We start from the raw sequence: 20,723 nt of genomic DNA on the forward strand, positions 1-20,723 counted from the left end.
AAGTAACTCTGTTCAGCCGTTCGGGCTGTAGCTGTGTCTAAAGGTCCTATGGAAAAATGCATGGGAAAAACGCGTTTTGGGACCCCCCTTTTTTCTCAGCCCCCGCTTGACGAATCCCCCCCCCCCCCCCGAGACTTTCAGGGTAGGAGCGTAGCGTAGCGCCCCACCTATTTTGAAAATTTCGCGAGGATTCGTCGACCGGCGCAAAAGTTATTCCAAATAGAATGTTGCGGATTTCCTATGGAAACGTGGTCCTAACTATAACTACCTACTGGCGACCGCCAGTAGGTAATATACATACATATATACACACACACACACACACACACACACACACACACTGAAAAACAAAGTTTAATCTAACTTCATAGTTAAGTTTGATAAAAAGATCAGTTCTCTTTTTTTTAAACCTTAGAAATTTACTGAAAAAAAGAAAGGTTAAACTAACGTTATAGATAGGTGAATTTGACAATAACATTATGTTATGTTAGATAAATTTATAACGCGCGATAGTTACTCCAAGGAGTGTCCCAGCACGAAGCCAAATGAGGAGAACTAAAGTAGAAGGCTATGGAAACAGATGGGTTTTGAGGAGACGTTTGAAACAGAGTGGGTCCTTAGTGTTGCGCAAGAAGAAAGGGAGAGCATTCCAGGCAGCGGCAGCTTTAAACACAAGCGAGCTGCCCCCGATCCTGGACCGGGAGAAACGAGGAACCTTGGCCAGTAAAAAATACACAGAAATTCACCTGCTTAGTTAGCGGCACTAAATAGTACTTGCACCCCTGACATGCACTGTTTATGACCTCCACATGACAGGACATTTTTTATGACATCATTACATCACTTCTTGAAGTTATGTTGGTCTACACATATCTAAAATAATGGGATCTAAACTAGACTATCAGACTCAGTGGTAGGTTTGATATTTTATATTTGAAAAGGCAAAAAACTTTGCCTACAATTTTACTATGCCACCAGAATGTGGAAAAATAAACCAGGTGTAATAGGCAAATTCCTCACTGGGAAATTAAGAGCAGAAGCAGATTAAAAATGCTACAACAGTCTTCTTAGGGAGACAAAGCTTCTTACCACAAGCGTTTTCACAGCACATTGATCCAAGCAGACAATAGATATGCCTTTCGCAAGTTTAAGCAGTTGTTAGTTTATTTGTATTGAAAGCACATGCAACAAAAATAAAGGCTCAATAAAAATTTAAAAATCAAAATGATGTGGCAGTTGCACTTGTAAATTTGCCTTGAACAACAATTCTTCAGCTGGGCCATGCCTATTTTCATTAGGATTTGTGAAAGAATAGAATAAGTTATGGCCTTACCACTTTGATGACATTGATTGCAGGCAGGTATCGTGTTTCTTGTAGGTTGAAGTCATAGCTCATATCACGGCTCACAAATCCGGTCTGTGTTCCATTCCTTAGAAAAAAAAGTAAAGAGCTCTGTCATTTGAGTAACTTCTTCACTATACTGTTTGGCTTGGATTTATTGAAGTGTTTATCCCTAGACTTACACATGGATGTAGAGTGCTACAACAGTGAACGACATTCGCAAATGAGCAATGTTTTTACTATTTTAAAGCAGTCATGGGGCTCTCCTGTGCAAGGAAACCGTTTTTGTAAAACAGTGATAATGCTATATGTTATTAGGCATGCTGAATTCTGAATTGTTTTTCTATTGTAGGATTTTAAACCTACAATACACTTAACTGAGTTTCAGTAAACCATGCCCTTAATTCTGAGGGACAGTTTTGGCATCCAGGGTCCCTAAAACAAAAGCAACTGTCCCAGTCTATGCCAGGCACACCTTTCAAAGGCTGTGCATGGTGCAGACCACAACAGTGCTCCCTATCATTATGACTGCACTGCCCCCAGGGGAGCCACATGGTAGTCTACCCTGGGGATAGCGCATTCGGTGAACTATGCAAAGCCCTCCATTTTTCAAAATGCAGGCAACAGCACTTTAATGAGGGTGCAGAGATTCCCCTGCAGGCAGGTGCAGTGGGTGATCAAATGCACTTGCGGGGGAAGCCTGGAGAGTCCATGGGACACCCTTTGACCACACTAGAGGGCTACCCTCAGGTAGCGTACTAACAATGTGGCAACTCTTTGGCGCACTGTCCGTGTGCCTCCTAGTGTCATGTTCACCTTTGTGTTCACATCCGTATTAGGGTGAATAGCAAAGGCAAATTGATTTGTTCATTTGCATTGACCATGCCTACATGCAAACAAGGGAACTCCCTCTCCAGATAATACTTGCTCTACATGTATGCCATCACTGTCAGTATTACAGAAGATACCTCGCATGCGTTTGTCGCCCTTTCTGTAATAGTCAAACGGGTGTTCAAAGCGAGCACACCTGTCTGTGGTTTCCCTGGGGACTATGTAAAATACACGCCCAGATGCCAATATTCTAGAACCCTCTTCCATCAACTCTTCGATAAAAGCCTGGCTTTGATGTACCCACCCTGACAACTTCAGACTAGATTGGCAAGTGCTACAGAAACCATTGTATGCTAGTCAATGGACACCAAATAAGGCAACAGGCCAAGCTATCTCAAAAACAGAATGTCTGCAGTGTGAACTTTCAAATCCCATTACATTTTTATTTCTTGACCGCTCATAAATATGCTCTTGTGATAAGCCCATTTCGTACTCCAGAAGGGAATCCTGAGAATTCCACCAAATCCAATTCTCAGAATATCAAATAATGTGACAGTGGCCATGGCCTGCCCCCCCCCCTATTGTGTTCATAAACGTGTTACCCATCTGCAAAAGACCATATTTTGTTTTGTATAATGTGTTTAATTTCAAAAGACTTTAAGCACAGTTCCATCAAGGCATTCTTAGTCTGGTTCAGGAATCGACCATCATGAGCCAAAAGAAACATTTACAAGTGAACCCCTCTTAGTATGACATTTGCTTTCATCTAGAAAATATTCCTTTAATCTACATAAAGATCTCCTGTGGGGTAAGGGCACAGCATTCAGTTATTTTCTCCTCATTGAGTTTCTAACAGTTGCCATGTTGCCCTGACAGCACAACCTGAAATTTTGAACCTCCCCAGCGTTGATGTAGACTACCAAACTGAAATCTGGAATAAGAAATAGTAGAAAAAGTGAACTAAGAGGGAAACCACCTTTACCACAAATCCTTCACTATGTGTGCCTTTACCATGCAGCAAGGCAACACCCAGGTGCGTTTTTGTACCTTTTTCTCACAGTACTTTACCTCGCAGGTAAGATTTTTTTTTTAAATAACAATTTTTTTAATGTAGTTTAGTTGCGGGTAGAGGAAATGGAAGAAAAGGATGATTTGATGTTAAGAGGTGAGTAGAGGTAAGGGGTAAAGGTGATTATATGGCTTAACGGTGGTTAGATTTAAAGAGAATAAAGATAGATTTATTTTCTTTATGGGTGGGTAGAGATAAAGGGAGGTTAGGGTAAACTTGGGTTTAGGAGTGAGTAGATGTACAGGTAAGTAAGGGTGATTTTAGGCTTTGTGTAGGTAGAGCTAAATGATGGTAAGGGTGATTTCAGGGTTTGGGGTGAGTGAAGTAAAGGGAGGTAAGGGTGATTTTAGTATTTCGGTAGTGGGTAGTGATAAAGGGAGGTATGGGTAATTTTAGGGTTTGGGTGGATAGAGGTAGGAGGTAAAGGTGATTTAGGATTTTAGGGGAGGGTAAACGTAAAGGGAAACTAGGGTAAATTTAGCATTGAAGGTAGTGGTAAAGGAGTTAAATGTAGTTTAGGTCTCAGAGGTGGGCACAGGTCAAAGGAGCCAAGGAGAAAACATAATCACTATACATCTATAACCTACATATACACACATACATAAACAAAGGTGATGTACTATGTGAGGTCATAAGCAGTGCATTTCGGGGGCATACGTTTTAGGTAGCTATGACTGCTGAATTTCCATGGTTTTGTACGGGTAGAATCAGAGCCTAATTAGAATGTCCCTGTAAACTTTGTTTTTCAGTGAAGAAATATATATACACATGTATAAAAATATCTATTAAACTGGGATGTGGGTCCCATCCTAACTAAAAACGTATACATACATACGTTTTTGCCCCAGGGCATGGGGTACCCCGGGCTCGAAGTCCAACCCTACACTGCGTTTGCAAAAGTCTGTGAATGGTGTGCAGTTGGCTGCCTGCTGGGGTTTAGCCACAGGGCCTGGTGGCAGGCAAAGCTGTGGCCAACCACCAGCTACACATAGTCAAACGCAGTGTGGGGTTGGCTGCCTGCAGGGAGTTGGAAGCAGGCAATAAGCTGTGCATGGCGGGTCACATGTTATAGTTAATTCTGCTATCTAGTCAATTTCTCTTTTTTTTAACTAGACTAGAACGTTATTTTAACCTTTGTTTATTTCAGTGACGATTTTGATAGTGTATATATATATATATATATATATATATATATATACATATACATACATACACAAAAAATATATAGGTGTGTTTCTATATCTTATGGTAAAGGACCACAAGGTAATGGGCATGCTTTGCAAAGCTTAACTGGTAGCAAAGGCATGCGTGATATCGGACATGCTTCCCAAGAGGGCTTCTCCGAACTAATAATAAATGAAAACCCTGCCTTACAGATACCAGCCACACCCACGACAATGTGTAACATTCCTTATTGGTGCTCCAGTGTTTTTAGGCCTATCAAAGGTTTATTCAGCTTACCTGTACTGAACTATCTGCACAGCAGTTGCAGTCATGTGAGTATGGAGAAGGCTGGCAAACACCTGCATATCTGGAACCTCCTCACCAGCCAGCTAGAACATTAGATAGAAGACACAAGGAATAATGTTGAAAATCAGCTTCTCATTCACTTTGGCTTCACAAAAACAAGGGCGATTGCAGTGAATAATTAGGATGTATGTAAAAGTTAGCAGCCTATTCAAAAAGGTACATTTTGACATGAATAGGTTTGTCTCAATTAAACTTTGATGTCTCTACTGAAGTATTCACGAAGGTATGCAGGGCAGACGGAATCCCATTTAAAGAGGTGCTCTGTACCCGAGAGCAGGGCTGCCCATCGCTGAAAGTCCCAGTCAAGAGTGGAAAGTGGGGTTTTGAGCAGTGGTTTGAAATGTAGGTTTGGGAATGCCGCATAGATCCTATTAGCTGTGTGGAGTTCTCTGCTATGGAGAACTCCCTACAGCAGGAAAAGGACCCCACTTTAAAGGGTCACAAGGCCTTCCCAGGAGTATACCTGATCTCATCGCCTGCGACCAGGCATAAACTAGGAATGTTTTGAGAAAATAAAAGAAGAAAAAATACATTCATTCAGCGGTGGCGATCTCTGCACATTTTTCTACTTTGTTTTGGAACAGGCCCTTTGTCTAGAGTGAGAAAGGAAGATTGACTTTTTTAATCTACCTTTCTGCAAGTATATTCGAAAGGAGTACTTAGGATAGGTCAGTAATGAAAGAAACAAGTTGGATATGTTCAAAAGTTTCAAAAGATATTAAAAAATATTTTATCAAAATCACAAGCATTTCAAAGATTGATATTTCAATCAGAAGGTTCAAAAGTGGTACCATTCAAGAAGCAACATAACAGATGCATTTACATAGTTAATGTTTATAACAAACATGTGAACTATGGGGCAGGAGAGCGATTAATAATTATGCAATCTAAATGTTGGTGCCACCTTCAAATTACAAGTTTGAAACCAGTCTATTCTTCATTTCATTCTTCTGAAGTGGATTAAAGTGGCGCTTGTCTGTTCAAAATAATAATCCATAAGGGCGGGTAGGGTAACTCCGTGAGTAATGTGCTTTCTGCAGAGATACTTATGCATTCCGAAAAGTGCATGCAGATATACCAGTGGTGTGGTCTCCCTCTAACCGACAAGACATGTTTCCCACAAGGTGACCATGAAGAGAGTTTAAATAGGAGGTCAGAATGGCACTAACTCAATGACACAGGAATTTGATTTTTCCTGCCCTCCCCACTCATCTACCAGTACCAATATAGACTTCTATCGGCAAACAGAATGCGACACATGAAAGAGCTTATTTTAATCCGGTGTTGCACTAATGCATTCTGCACATCGTGACTCTGCCCAAAAATATCCCTCTGCACTTTTTCACATTCGAACATCAGGGTTGGTGGCTTTATGTACAGCAATTTCAGAACAGTGTCAAGCAATGCACTATTTTAGCTAAAGGAGTCAAACATGAGGTGGTGGAGCAGCGTAATTCAGCGCCCTGTCCCTTTATATATAACTTTTATACTTGATGTGGATTTAACTGTATTAAACTGAGCAATTAATCACTTGTAGTGAGTGGCTATGTATACATGCAGATTAGAGTCACCCACATATTTAGTGGAATTATAATAATTGTAGTTGTCATAAGGGAATGCATATTCTTAAATATACTCAATTAGGTCAACAGTACTCCTCTAGAATTTACTTTGAATCTAATGTTGGCCTAACTAGTAACCAGGCCTGAGTTGCATTTTCATAAAGTCTTGCAGGTGCCTTTATCTGTTCTCTGCTGGTGTCTTATTATTGGTCTGGTTAAGTTTGAATAGTCTAATTGTGTATTATATTGGAATAGTAGACTACTGAACTTTTAAACGTTAGCTTCGGAAAATAAGGACTAATGGTGGGAGAGAATCTCCTGTATCCAACAGACTAGATTGATGTTACATCCAAGGGTGCCAGGATGGTTACACCTTTGATTGAGAGCTTCGAAACCAGACAGTCCACCTGTGTCCAGAGAACATTGAATTCAAATAGGCTCATTTGGTGGAAACTGATATGAAGAAGCCTTTTAGAATCTTTTCATCCTTTATTTATGCAGTCTTTAGAACGGTTGTGCAGACCCCGTCTAGATGTCTGAGAGAAGACTTCTTGTCTCTGCTGATTTCTCTTGCCCAGAGTGTTGAGATTCATGCTTGATCATGCATACTTTCTCTCAAACCTTAAACTTGGTTTATCTGATAGTAACACCTTCTCCTTTTGATGTTCTATTTAGAAGAAAGTCCCTTTACGGAACCTGCTTGAACAACATTTTGCTTGCAGTAGGTCTTTTAATTTTGAATATTTTTCTCATATATAAATTCAGATTACTAAACCTTTATGGTTTGGATTTCTTCCATTCTGTTCTTGTAGAGCCATATTGGTTTCACTGTACTTGAAATGTATTGCTGATGTTAAATTTTTTTACACTTCAAGTCAACACTATGTCCATACAGCCAGTGGGGGATTCTCTTTGATGACTTTACTAAGAGACTGAGATTCAAGAAACCCTGCTGTATCAGTGGCAATGGTAATTCCTCCCTCATTACCAATCTCATGGAATTCCAGATCACGCCCCAGGTAGGGTATGTAATACCCCTGATCTGAATGTATTAGGTGTGATAATTGTGGCTATTGCAGTTTGGCTAATGTAGGGCATTACAAAAGGAACGGTGATTACCATCCCAAAATGTGCATGTTCCGGTGTTTTATGGCATTTGTCAGCATTTTGGCCTGACAGGATTTAATTCCAGTGGTTGGACTTTATGACAGCCAGCGTTTACCACACACGGTGATTACTGGCTAAGTTATAATAGCAATACCTGTGCAAACAGATTTTGGTGTATTGGACACAGTTTATTGGACCATTTGTAAGGAGGACATTCATGTAATGTTCATAGACGGAGATTGAACAAACATCACAATGTGTTCCTCTCCTATGGTTAGGGGATTCCTCTAGTAAGATTTGTTGCAATAGCTAACGCGCATATACATCAATGTCCCGATTCACGAGGATTGCTGCACGAGTAGGTGTGGCATGTGATTCTTGTAGTACTCCTGCCTTGCTCATGAATTTCAAGAGTAAGTCAGGAATACATCAAATTTACTCTAATTCAGGACTACTCCAAGTGTAAGTTACTGCAAACGCTTTGTGAATGAGACTCATTTCATACTTCTACAACCCAGTACCCATCTGAGAGCAGGTTTTTCAGTGCAGCAAATTAGCAATGTCTCTGCCAACACAATTTCTAATGTTCAATGGAGACATCATTGTAATGGACAATGAGCAATAGGGACATCATTTCACTGGATAATTAATAAGGTTAATTAGGTTAAGACATGCATGCACCTGACTGAAACCTGCAGTTTTGCAGATGGAGTAAAGGTTGAATGATTGAGCCCTCGGAGGGATGACGGTATAAGCTTCCGGTGCAATCCCAGTCATAAGAATCCCAACATCATGCTCTCTCAGGACTGGGGTGTAATGGATCCGGACACCAGAGCTGTCAACAAGTCCTGGAGGAAAAGACACAACACTTCTATTAATAAAAACAATTTTACTACGTTAAGAGCACAACTTTGAGTTCATATAAGCAGTACATGCTCCTAAAAACGTTCCATTGAAAGGTTGCCGATCTATCCAATTTAATCATCTCTAGTGTGACATTTAAAAAGCGTTGCCTTCTAGGGTTATTCTGACTTCCTAGGATATGGACACTGTTTGTCTGTAGGCACACAAAGGGCTGCCTGCTTCTACTTGGAACCAGGCCTGCTCAACGTAAATTAAATAAGCGGTCCAGAGCGGATATTAGAATCAAACCTGAACCAAAGATACTGCAAATACAGACTAAAGGCAGAGACGGCTACCTAGATTGGCAAAGATTTATATTCGGCTTCATCGTAGGAAAACTTAAGGCCTTCCTGTCTGAGTGCAGAGACATACATGTAGACATAATCAGGTGCTTTATAAACCGGATTATTAATATTAAGTGTGGAGAGCGGACTCAGGGTTTGATGGACAGGGTACTTCGTGACGGATTACCCGGTCCGCAAAACTCTTAATCAGGCCCATAGTTACACAATGTCTTTCCAAATTGTTCATATGAGGAGTTGCTTGATCTGTGAAGATGATATGGATTGCTTTCCATTTCTTGAGTTGAACTTCTCTGCAAAACGTATGCTTCCTGCTCATTTAGATCTGGCAGATATTAGGACACCCCGTAACACAAAAGAATCAGTCATAAATGCAGGACAACTACAATAAATAGCTTCCAAAGGCATATATTTTAAATAAGATTACTAGAGTACCTTTCATTCATAGTGCAAAATTAAAAATAAGACCAAAACAGTAGTGTTATATTTAAACATACGCCCAGATTTACTAAGCCCTTGCATTTCCATTGCATCATGCAAAGTGATGCAAGGTCTTCAGTGAGAACTACTAAGTCACACAAAGCCACCTTGCTTGGCTCTTATTGGCCCAGTAAAAACAGTAACGCAAGGCAGCACAAACCGCTGTCTTGAATTTCTCTGCATTTGAGGTGGTGTTCCATGGGTGGAGTGTGGGCATTTCCACGCATCCACCAATGGATCTCAGCTCATTACCAGACTTACTAGGTTTATTAAATCTGGTAATGCGGCCAAACTATATTCGATCTCCACAGAGACGCAATGAGGTGGAAATGTTAACTTCATTACTTTCATTTTCTATGTGTACATTCTGCAGCACACTGAGAAAGAAGAAAATGTCAGGATTATTTTCTTGCAGCACGGGTGTCTAATTTGCAGCTTCCAGCTCCCTCTATTTAACACAGCGCAACAAGTTGTTTTGCTGTGTTGCATCAGAGGTTAGTAAATCTGGGTCTAAATGTGTTGCAAAAGAGGGGACAAGAAACCAACACACAAAGACCACCACAACAAATTTCAACATATACATTACTTAGTAGAAGAGGTATAGATAAGGTAGCAAGAAATCTGGGGCATATTTATGGGGAAATGGCTTAACGCTGCACTCTGCTACTTCTGAAACACAGGGCTGCACAGACTTTACAAGGAGACAGTGCTGCCCTGCATTTCCACCTGCGCTGGCACTAATTTAGCTGCTGAATCTGAATTTCTACAGCCCTTTTCTCAACAATCCATAAAGACATGCTGAATAAACATATTTTATTATGTTTTCTACTTCTCCATTGGACAGTTTAGCTGACCCAAAGGCTTATTCTTTGTGGAAGAGTTTGGGGTAGAGGAAACGACACTTTATAGAATAGACTACAAGAAAAATAATATTTAGTTCCGACAAGGGAGCATTCCAAAATAGTTTCAATGTATTCATGTTTGCGATTCCAGTTATGAGGCAAGTAAAAAGTGCCTTGTGAGGACAGAAGAATCAGAAGATAAGGGTGACAAGTAATCAGAAAGGAAGGGCAGTGGTGATTGGAGGCTGTTAGCAATTAGGTTTCTGGTTGGCAGAGGTATGCACCATGTCCAAGCAGGAATCACTCCTCGTCAGGATAGGTAAAGACAGTAGAACACAAGAGACCACAAGGATAGAGTTTATGGAAAAGGATGTTTGTGCTCACTAAATCAATACCCATCCACTGAGAAAACAAACTCCAACTAGAGAGCCAATCACCTGTAGGAGAGTGATTTCTCAATTCCATGTGACAGATCTTTCCCAGTCAGTTTAATTAGGACCACGAGGGCATTTGCCTAAAATTAACGGGATGGCCTCACACAGCCCCTGGGTGTCATGCTTCATCATCGGCCAGCCAGCATTCTCCAAAGAATCCTCTAATGGTGGAAGTTCCTGTCAGAAGTCTCAAAAGAGTAAGGGATCCACTTAAAAATTCCTATCCCTGCCTAGCCAGAAAAACTAACCTTTTATTGCAATGGTGGTGAAGGAAGGATTAAAAAGGTGGTAGGACACAAGGCTATATTAGGAAGCTCATATCCACAATGGTCGACATGTCTCAGCCCTCAAAAAGGCCCCCTACAGGATTCGGGACTTTGCTTAGGACCTGAACTCTATTATTCCTATTTAGATCTCTAGTCATATGCTCATACACAGTCCTTACACATGCATACACAGTACCAGATACCAATTACTGTTTACTCAAAACTTGAGATTCTTTTTTTTGCCAGAGATCCTTAGAAACATTTATACATAAAACTGAAATTACTGAGAAAAACTGAAATATCAAAATAAACCTATAAGGAGACAAACCCTGTATATAGTGGGTGGGATAAAATGCTGTATTCATGGTAAGCCACCATGTGCCAACTTTGGCCAAACTTGTGACATCACAGCATGATGCATCACATTATCATGCATTTTTTTCAGTGGGTGGCTTTTTCGGTGGATAGGTCACAACACAGCCTAAATTATCCTGTGCTCATCGCCTGGTAGCTTGGCACAGAGCAGTCAGGCTTAACTTAAGAGGCAATGGGTAAGTATTTGTACAACACTTCAAATAGTGGAACAGTGAAAACACCCCACAAAAAGTATCCACACAAGTCTAGAAAAATAGAACTTAATTTAATAAACAAAACCAGACCAAAACACCAACAATCCAATGTGTAGAGGTTGAGACATGAATTGTTAAAGGTTAAATGCAAATACAGAGATTAGAACCAGTAAGCTCTCAAAAGAATTAATTGGTTGCACCAGACCAGGACAAAGTCAAGAGTTCAGGCAGATATCGATGGAGCGCAGACCAGATACAGAGATCCCCCCCTAGGCTTGCTGAAAAAAAGTACCTTGGTTTGCGTCGACAGATGTTGGGTGCATCAGAGTGATGCGTCAGTGATCCCCACACAGTTGGGGTGATACACCAGATTTCTCCACAAGAGGGGCAGTGATGCGACAGCTCCAGGAGCTATGCACTGGTTCCGAGGTACAGCAGTTTCGAATACAATGCGATTGTTCCAAAAGCGATGCATCAATCCTTTTCCCTCAACAGCTGTGATACTTTGATTGTTCTCGCAGCAGAGGATGCATCAGTTATGCTGGAGCAAATGCCTAGGTCCACTCACAAGGGTCCAGGACTGGGGTGGTAACTCTTGGTAGGACAGACTAACAAGCAGTAGAGTTAAAGTGTTGAAACAGGAGGATTGTAAGTCTTTTGTGTCCAACACTTAAAAACAGAAGGGAAGCCAGCAAGCTATTGGAGTCATTCTGCGTTCAAGTGACGCAGGTCCATTTCTTCTCACCAAGGCAAGAGAGTAGCTGGCAACAAAGTAACACAACACAAGTTCCGCAAACAGCAGTTGAGTGGCAGTCCTTTAGCAGCACATCAGTTCTTCCTGGCAGAGTGGTCACATGTCCAGAAGTGTACTGCAGTCATGGTGTCATAGGTCCAGTACTCATACCCAGTTGTGCCTTTGTAGTGGGGAGACTTCAAAGAAAGCTTTGAAGTGCACAGAGGTCCACCCTTCCTGCCCTGGCCCAGACTCACTGCAGGGGGGATATGCAGTACTTTGTGTGGACAGGACAAAGCCAATTCAGGGGTTAGTGGGAGCCTGAGCCCTGGTTCTCCCACCATTTCTACCAGGAATATCCAGCAGCCACACCTTAAGCCCTTTGTGTGGCTGTCTAGAGGGAATACACAAAGCCCAGCTGCCACCCAACCCAGACTGAACAGAGACCGGTAGCAGGCACCAAATGGCCAAAAAAACTCCCAATTTCATTTTTCACTACAAAGACATGCACAACTTAAGGTCCATGTCCTGTCTTTTACATTGCACCCTGCCCTGTGGTTTATACAGGGCCTATCTTAGGGGTGACTGGTATGTATAAAATGGGAATGTTGGGGCCTGGCAAGAGATTATCTTGCCAAGTCGTGATGACAGTGTAAAACTGCGAAAACAGTCTCTGCAGTGGCAGGCCTGAGACACGGTTAAGGGTCTATTTAAGTAGGTGGCAGAATCAGTGCTGCAGGCCCATTAGCAGCACGTCATTTACAAGCCCTGGGCACATGTAGTGCACTTTACTAGGGACTTGTAAGTAAATTATATATGCCAATTGTGTATGAGCCCATGTTATCACATGAGCCTGCCACTCCAAACTGAAAGGGCAGTGTTTCAAACTGCTAACTCGACTTTGTCATGACCAACGGCAAAGGGGCAACTTTTTACAGTACATTTGACAGGCTCCCCTCCATCAGGTGGACAGAGTCCTATGGTAGGGAGCAATATATTTCTAAGTAAGAAATATGTTTATATGTTTTTTCAGCAACACCTCCAAATTGTCATTTTGCTGGCAAAGGTTAACACAGGGTTAAACTGCTTACACTTCAATCAATAAAACTTTTTCGGTTTGGATTCAAACCATAAAAGTATACATAAACACAGTTAAAAAGAAAAGCAGATCTGAAATTCCATGCAATAAATTCATAGTTAATAAAGTGCAAATGCATAGTATAGTCCATATAGGTTCCCAAGATAAATGAGGCAGAAAAACAGCCTCATTGGTCCAAACAGTTTCTCAATTTAACAGAAAATTTTAAAAAATCAATTACATGGAAAACACTGTCATTGTGCAAAAGTTGTAAATACAGAAGTGCTGGTCTGATATGGTTAAAATTAAGTTTCTTTAAAAAAGAGCTACCAGATAGCGTTTGCGCGGGTAGTCATAAAATTTACATAAAAATATAAAATGAAGCATGTCCTGTGGAGACTTTCCGTCGCAGCCACAGGGAGCTGCAGCCTTGTTAAAAATATTTTTTAGGTCTAATTAACAGATGAAAGATATTTAACCTAAACCTTGTCAGCAAGAACTTCTCGTGGGAACTAAATGAGCCCATCAAATATGGCTCCATTGTCTCGCAGGTTTTTAACATGACGTATTTCCTGATACTGGGTTTCAGGAGCTCCTCCCTCTCGTTGAACCCTTCTCCCCATATACAAAGGCACGCTTAATTGCCTCCACATCCCCTTTTACAATCCCGCTTGGATTTTCAAACCAAGTCGAGAAAAACAGGATTTCAAATATTTTAACCAGGGGGTGCACATTGCCTTATCATGGGACAAAAGGTCTTTGACAATCAGGTGGGTTAGTGGAATGCCCTGATTCAACCACAGTTTTGCCCAACAATTCAAAGGGCGTAGAGAAAAGAGGACACATAAATATTGTGCCCCCAATTCTTCATGTACTGCCAAGTTAGATGTGCCAATTGGAACACATACAAGACGCTTCATAAAAGCATTTTCAGCCACCTGTAGCTGTTCGCCAGCCACATAGCCCCATAATTCACTGCCGTAGACCGCAGTTGCCACTGCTTTTGCATTATAAAGTTTCATCATGGCATTGTTGGGCTTGTTCCCCAATTTTGTTGCAAAGTTAAAAATAGCAGCATTAACCCTTGCCAGTTCCCCTTTCTTTTTGGCCAAGTGGGGGCCCCAACTTAATTTAGTATCAAAAAGGACCCCCAGATACGAGAACGATTTTGTGATGGGGATGAAAACATCGTCTAATTTAAATACAAAGTTCCTTTTTGGCTGTAGGCCCACTTGCATAATAAAGGATTTAGAATTGTTGACCATTAGGTCTGTCTTTCAAACAATTTAAAAGCATTTAATAAGGCTTGGAGACCCTTCTCGGTTCTAGAGATTAAAACTGCATCATCTGCATATAAAAGAACAGGAATACCCCGCCTACCAACTCTGGGACAGTCAGCCTGTACCTTTTGTAAAACGGTATCTAACTCATTAATATAAAAATTAAAAAGGGGGCAAGAATACAGCCTTGTCGCACACCCTTCTTAATGTCAAAATTGCCAGTGGTACACAGATCAGACGAGTACCTAACATTAGCGCTAGTGTTACTATGTAGGTCTACCAAAAAATTAACGATCCCACTATCCACACCCTTCTCCCTCATGGACTGCCACAGCCTTCCCCTGTTAACAGTCGAAGGCTGATGACAGATCCATGAAGGCGAGATGGACAGTGCCCTTCTGAACGACAGTGTATTTATTTAGTATTAAAAAAAGCTTAAGGCACTGGGTTATAGTAGAACGACCACTGCAGAAGCCATACTGGGAAATAGACATGATGTTGTTTTCAAGCGCCCAGTTTGACAATCTCTGCAACAGGATTCTCCCCACAATTTTTACTATAGAGTCAATTAATGAAATTGGCCTGTAACAAAAGGGACTATCCCCCTACCCCCCTTCTTAAAGACAGGGACAATCGTTGAAACTCCCCATGAAGGGGGACAGCCAATTTCAGCAACAGCATTAAAAACTCTAAAATGGGAGCCCAAAAGCTAGGTTCAGACTTGTACAAGTCTGGTGGGATCCCATCAGGGCCAGGAGCTTTCCTGGCTGTTAGTCCCACTATGCCCTCCATAACCTCGCCTCTATCAAATGTAATAATTCCACCATTATTACCAGGGAGCAGATTTACATTTTCAATCACCACACAACTATACAATTGTTTGAAGTGTGATTCCCATTCTTCCTTTTTTATGCAGCATTCTAGACCATCACCCGGATCCTGGACCAAAAATGTTTTTTTTAATACCGTCCAGAATCTAGAGCTACATTTTAAAGTAGAGGGATCGAGAATCTCATCCCAGGCCTCTGCTCTTAACTCCTTGCGTGAAGCAATGGCAGACTTATATTCTTTACGACACATCTTAACATTCGTATTTATTCTAGGATTAGCTGCCAAGGCGATCCTTAGATAACGTGCGGCCTTAGAGCAAGCATGATTAAACCATCTCGGGCCCTCATTCTCTATGGTCTTTACTGGGACCGTCATCAACTCAGACACCTTCTCCGTCAAGCTTTGAAAAGCACCAAGAACCTGATTTGGGTCTGCCCCTTCTTCAATACAGTTCTTAATGTCCTTCGTGCAGTTCTGCCTAATATTTTTATATAATAGGTCAGGAGTAATCATTGACCATCTTAGGCACCGTCTCCCATCGATTGTGCTCAACCTGCCATTGAAGCATTTCCGATCTTTAATCATCCAGGGACCCTTCATGTGAACAGTGAGTGGATTATGATCACTGAATTCCCTTTGTTCGATAGTAAAAGAGTCCACAAATGACTGCATAGGCAAAGAGAGTAACACAATCAATAAAATTACCCCTCCCATGGCCTTTAAAAGTTGGGGTATCAAAACACTTTGTGGGATCCCTCAAGGCCATAGCCAAAGAAAGATCTAAACAGCTCAATAAGTCATTAAAGAATTCCCCTTCTATCGTATGTTCCAAATGCAAACCGCCAAGGCGGTCACACTGCAAATCCATTAAACATTTCGACAGGGGATCACCGCAAGGATGAACATTAAAATCTCCCATGATTATAAGGTTATGGAGGCATTCCCTCAATGAAGAGTTAATAAATTCATTTAGTGCAAATATTTGGTTAGAACCCGTGATGGCATTGACAGCATTATAAAAATTTACCAAACCAACCAGACAATTTTCTCCATTCAATACTGAGCCTATAAATCCAGTGTTTGCTGTTAAATTCTACGAATTTTGCAGGATAGTGTAACGGAAATAAAAATCACCAGTCCCCCTTAGGCCTACCTCTACTTGATGCTATTGCAGGAACATAAAAGGCCTTATACCCTTCAAGGAACAAATCACATTCCACTGACCAGGTCTCCTGCAGACAAATGATCATAAATTGCTTAATATACATAATCCAATTATCATCCGTCATCTTTGATGCCAAGCCTGCGATGTTCCAGGAAATAACATTATTACAACTAGCTTTAACCTGTATGGTCTTAATGGGTGATCTCAGCTGGTGTTACATTACCGAGACCCACAGACACCTCACGTCAGTCGCATGCCTCCAAGCCAGACAGAGCATCATATCTATTCTGTATGACCACGTTAAACCCATTATTGCAATGGCCAGCAAAATTAAGTCTATTTTGTGTTTCTACAGATAGCCCATACCCACCTTGATTAATATTGTACACATATGGTGCATCCAGGGCAGGGCTCTGAATTTGCTGGCTTAATTCTCATTTGAAGGCGCGGATCTTTATTCAGATGTGCATAGAAATAGCCCAGTGGACGAACACATACTATTCATATTGCACAATAAGGATGCTCTTAATAAAATTGTTGCCACGTGTTGGGGATGCTTAAAATTGACAATACAATGCCCACTGCTTAATTTTCTGGACGGACCAACCCAATTCACCCTTCTTACTGCTATTATCTGGTCCGAATATGCAACAGGAAAACCACAGTTTTTGCTGAGCCATGCAACTGTTTAGTTTATTAATGAGGTGTGGGATTCCCCATATGGTAAAGCTAGATGGTCATCACAAGGTGGAACATTAGACAGCACCACCACGTATGGTGCGCACTCAGGAGATTGAGATAGCGGCTATTCCTCATATGCCTGGAATCATGTCTACCCTCCAGAGCTATTGTGGGACATGTAGACAGGGGAGGTATGGCTAGTGTCACAGGAGGAACCGTTACTGCTGCAGCGACATGCTGAGAAAGCCGCTGTGCATTCCCTATCGTGATTTCCTGCCCCTCATCCACAGTGTGTAGTTAACAGACCACCAAGTCTATCTACTTCCAATGCCAAAATGTCAAGCTTAGTTGTCAAAGGTCTTAACATCTCCTCTAGTTTAGCCTCTAACTTTACTTCTAAGGTGTTAATCAGTAAAGTAAATTGCTCTAGATTTATATTGGCATCGCCCTCACTATTTCTACTAAGAGTAGAGGATTTTGAGCCATTACAAACTGGCTGAATTGAATCAGATTGTTTATTATGCTTCCCAGCCCTTTTCATTTGTGCTTTCCTACAGGATCGCACTGGCCTTGGGACTGCTGGTATCTCCTCTACTTCCTCAATCGAGGTGTCCATCGGTTCTACATGTGGATGTGCATGCACCTGGGCAACAACCGGTATCTCAGCCTTCTCTCTAGTGTCCAGGTTAATGCCCCATCCATGACGTCGACCGGCAAGGGCATAACTTCCTCTACCACTAAAGTGCTCCCCAATCCCAAAGAGGTCCTACGATCGTTATTTATACGATTTACTTTTTGCACCAAGTAATTATCCAAGGTCCCCAGCACGGGAGCGGTTTTAACTGGTTTCAATTTAGACATTATATCGAATATATCACATGTAACTTAATACACGAAACAGATGACACTATTCATTGAACAGGTAAAACAGGTAGAGTCTCTTTACGAGTGAAGTCCGGCACTACAAACCCAGAGTCTCTGGCCCAGTCCAGTCTCTTCAGGCCTCTGAGGGCCACAGAGGGCCCGCCCTTTGCCCGGGCTTAGCCTGGCGCGTCCCGCGCGCATCCTCGTGGGACGAGGGACTGAGCCCGCCTTTAAGCGCCTCCTGGCGTGGGATTGTGAGGCGTCCTGCCCCTAGGAATGCTGGGAGTTGTGGTCCGGCGGAGCCAAGCCCGGCCGACCGACCAAGTCAAATGGCCTGTAAAGCCCCAGTGAGGAGACAACGGGTGTAGAGGGCGGAGCAAAGCCCGGCCCCGGTAGAGCAGGAAACACCTAACAGCCAGCAGAGGACAAACAGCACTTAAATCCATCTACCTCCTGAATGAGACCACCTAACAAGGTCAAGATAGATAAAATTAATGGGGATATTAAACTCAACTTGATGGCCAGATCAGATTTAAATTCAACATTAAAGTTATGCATCCCTGCACTTCGTAGATGGGTTTCTGGCCACCTGCGGAGACATGTAAATGACTCCCAGGCTCGGGGACAATGGCATTAGCCACAGAGCAAGGTGTTACATACTTCCACAGGAAAGCTACAAGGGGTGCTTGATCAAAGGCTGCTTCAAAGCTGGAGACATTCTTGTAGGGCTGCTGTTAACAGCATCCCCAAGCAGGAGGCCTTTTGTTCCTGCAGACAACTAGGAGACAGGGGAAAGAGGCAGAAACCAGTGCTAGAACAGATTTTCCCCATGTGCGTGTAACCCACTAGCAGCCACACCCCTAAAGTGGAATGCTGAGCTCCTGATGACCAAGGAAGGGTCGAGCCATCCTGGAAGGTGCTAGAAGGGGGTATTCCAGGATAGCCAGGTGCCACACATCACATGAACTTTGTAACTAGAGAGAAAGTGACCCAGTAGCCCATTGGCTAGGGACCATGTGGCCCCCTTGGGACATGTTTCTGGGATGAATGGGGCACCCAAGGCACCCTACCCTTAGTTCACATTTGAAGATGAGGGCCAAAGAAATGTTATCCTGCTGACCTTCACTTGTGCAAAAATAAGCTCCACCACCAAGATGACTGCACCTGCTGCACTTTGGGGCTAGCGAGCTGAGACTGCCTCCTGACCCTGGGAAAACTTGATTTTCCTGCTTCTCCAACTCCAGAAACTCCAAGGATCAGTTGGCATATCTCCTGGCACTAGCACCAGGAACACAAGAGCTGAAAGACCAAAACGACTAAGTAGTAGCCCTTACTGAAGAGTCGCTGCTACCCATCAGACGCACCAATTGATGAATCTGAGATATGCAAAGTCTGCACCTGAGTCTGACTGACCTGGGAAAGCCGCCAGAGACGAGATCCATTGATAGTAAAGGACAAGAGCCCCCACCAAATTTTCTGCATGTAACTGTAGTGGTTCATTTCCAGTAGTGCCACAGCCGCTGTGCGACTACTGCAACTCGGAGGACTTCTAGGCACGTTGATCTCCATGACAAGGTACACCCCCACATCACCCGTGGTCGGTGGAACCACCAGAGACATCCTTGTCCACCACACCAGAAACGGAGCATCCATTTGAGCAGCTTTACCTGTATCCCTCAGCAGCAGGATCACTCCATTGTTTCCTATGGTGATTTTGTACTAAAATTTGACTCTTGCTTTAAACCCACTCTGGTGGGCAGGCAATTGTTCTAAGTATCCTTTCTGGCCCCTTCAGACCTAATCCCTGTTGGATTTGGTCACCCAAGCCAAGCTGGAACACTCGTACTAACTTTCTTAACTTTTCAAAAATGTACAAACTGTTTGCCAATGCTTGGTTGCGGTTGTATTTCTGTAACTCCGGAACCCTCCAGTCAACTTTAATGATTAAGGTCTCTAAAAATCCATAAACATACACTATGTTTTATTAAGGATTGTGACTTGATTGGTGAGTGAATTTTATTCAACTATATGGTTCAAATAAATGCTTGATGCTATGTTCTTGGGCTATGCCTGGCTGCTCAAAGCCACAGTTACCAGGGTTGAGCTAGAGGTTAAACAAACAATACTGTACATATTCATAAAGGTCTCAGTGAGAGTGCTCCATGATCAGGCTCAAAGCCTCATCATAGTACATCCAGATCCGAACAACGTTTGACAGAAATCATTTAAACCATGCACAATTCGTAACTAACTTAAATTATGGTCAAGAGTATTGCGAGTTCAATATTACGAGTGAGAACATCAGCAAAATCAGGGATGCCCCCGAGGCTGAGATTTGTGAACTCAACCACAACTATTCCATTCAGCAATGTAGAAGCTGGCACACATCTATAGTAGGGGAATAACAGGCAATTTCAAGTTAAACAGATAAGCTGATGTAATATTTATATTTTCTGCTTATGTATCTATATTGCAATTAGTATATCCATGCACATTTTTTCCTTCAAATGTGTGCTGTATTTAGTTTTGATTGCACCTGTAGAACATATTATATTTGCTTTACGATAGCACATCAATTATTCATATACATGTAGTTATTTGATTTATAATGCTTGATAGCATTCAATAAATGCGCAACAGTATTAATGTGCTAATTCTTACATTTTACATCATTCATCACAAGGTCTGGCTTTTTACAAATAATTATTTACTTTTCAACCATCATTAAATCCAGGAATCTGCTGTGCTAGTTTGGATACAACTTTTATATTTTTCTTTAAGGAATTTGTCGAGCCTTCTCTTTCTGAAGGTGAGTTTGTGATCATCACCTCCCTCTCCATCAGATCCATTCCCA

The 20,723-nt window shown here is 42.0% G+C and overlaps 1 protein-coding gene across 1 annotated transcript in view; it reads right to left on the bottom strand.

Moving 5' to 3' along the window:
* The window catches only part of LOC146813100 (DBH-like monooxygenase protein 2), a 99,243-nt gene that overhangs the window by 38,114 nt on the left and 40,406 nt on the right, over positions 1–20,723 (bottom strand). Inside the window, exons 7-9 of the mRNA XM_085620077.1 lie at positions 8,123–8,289; positions 4,704–4,795; positions 1,334–1,430 (exon numbers count right to left, since the gene is read on the bottom strand). Of these exons, the coding sequence (XP_085476203.1) occupies positions 1,334–1,430; positions 4,704–4,795; positions 8,123–8,289 (356 nt within the window). The remainder of the gene's footprint in view (positions 1–1,333; positions 1,431–4,703; positions 4,796–8,122; positions 8,290–20,723) is intronic.

This window comes from Triturus cristatus, chromosome 7 (genome assembly GCF_964204655.1).
Source record: "Triturus cristatus chromosome 7, aTriCri1.1, whole genome shotgun sequence".
Taxonomy (NCBI): Eukaryota; Metazoa; Chordata; class Amphibia; order Caudata; family Salamandridae; genus Triturus; species Triturus cristatus.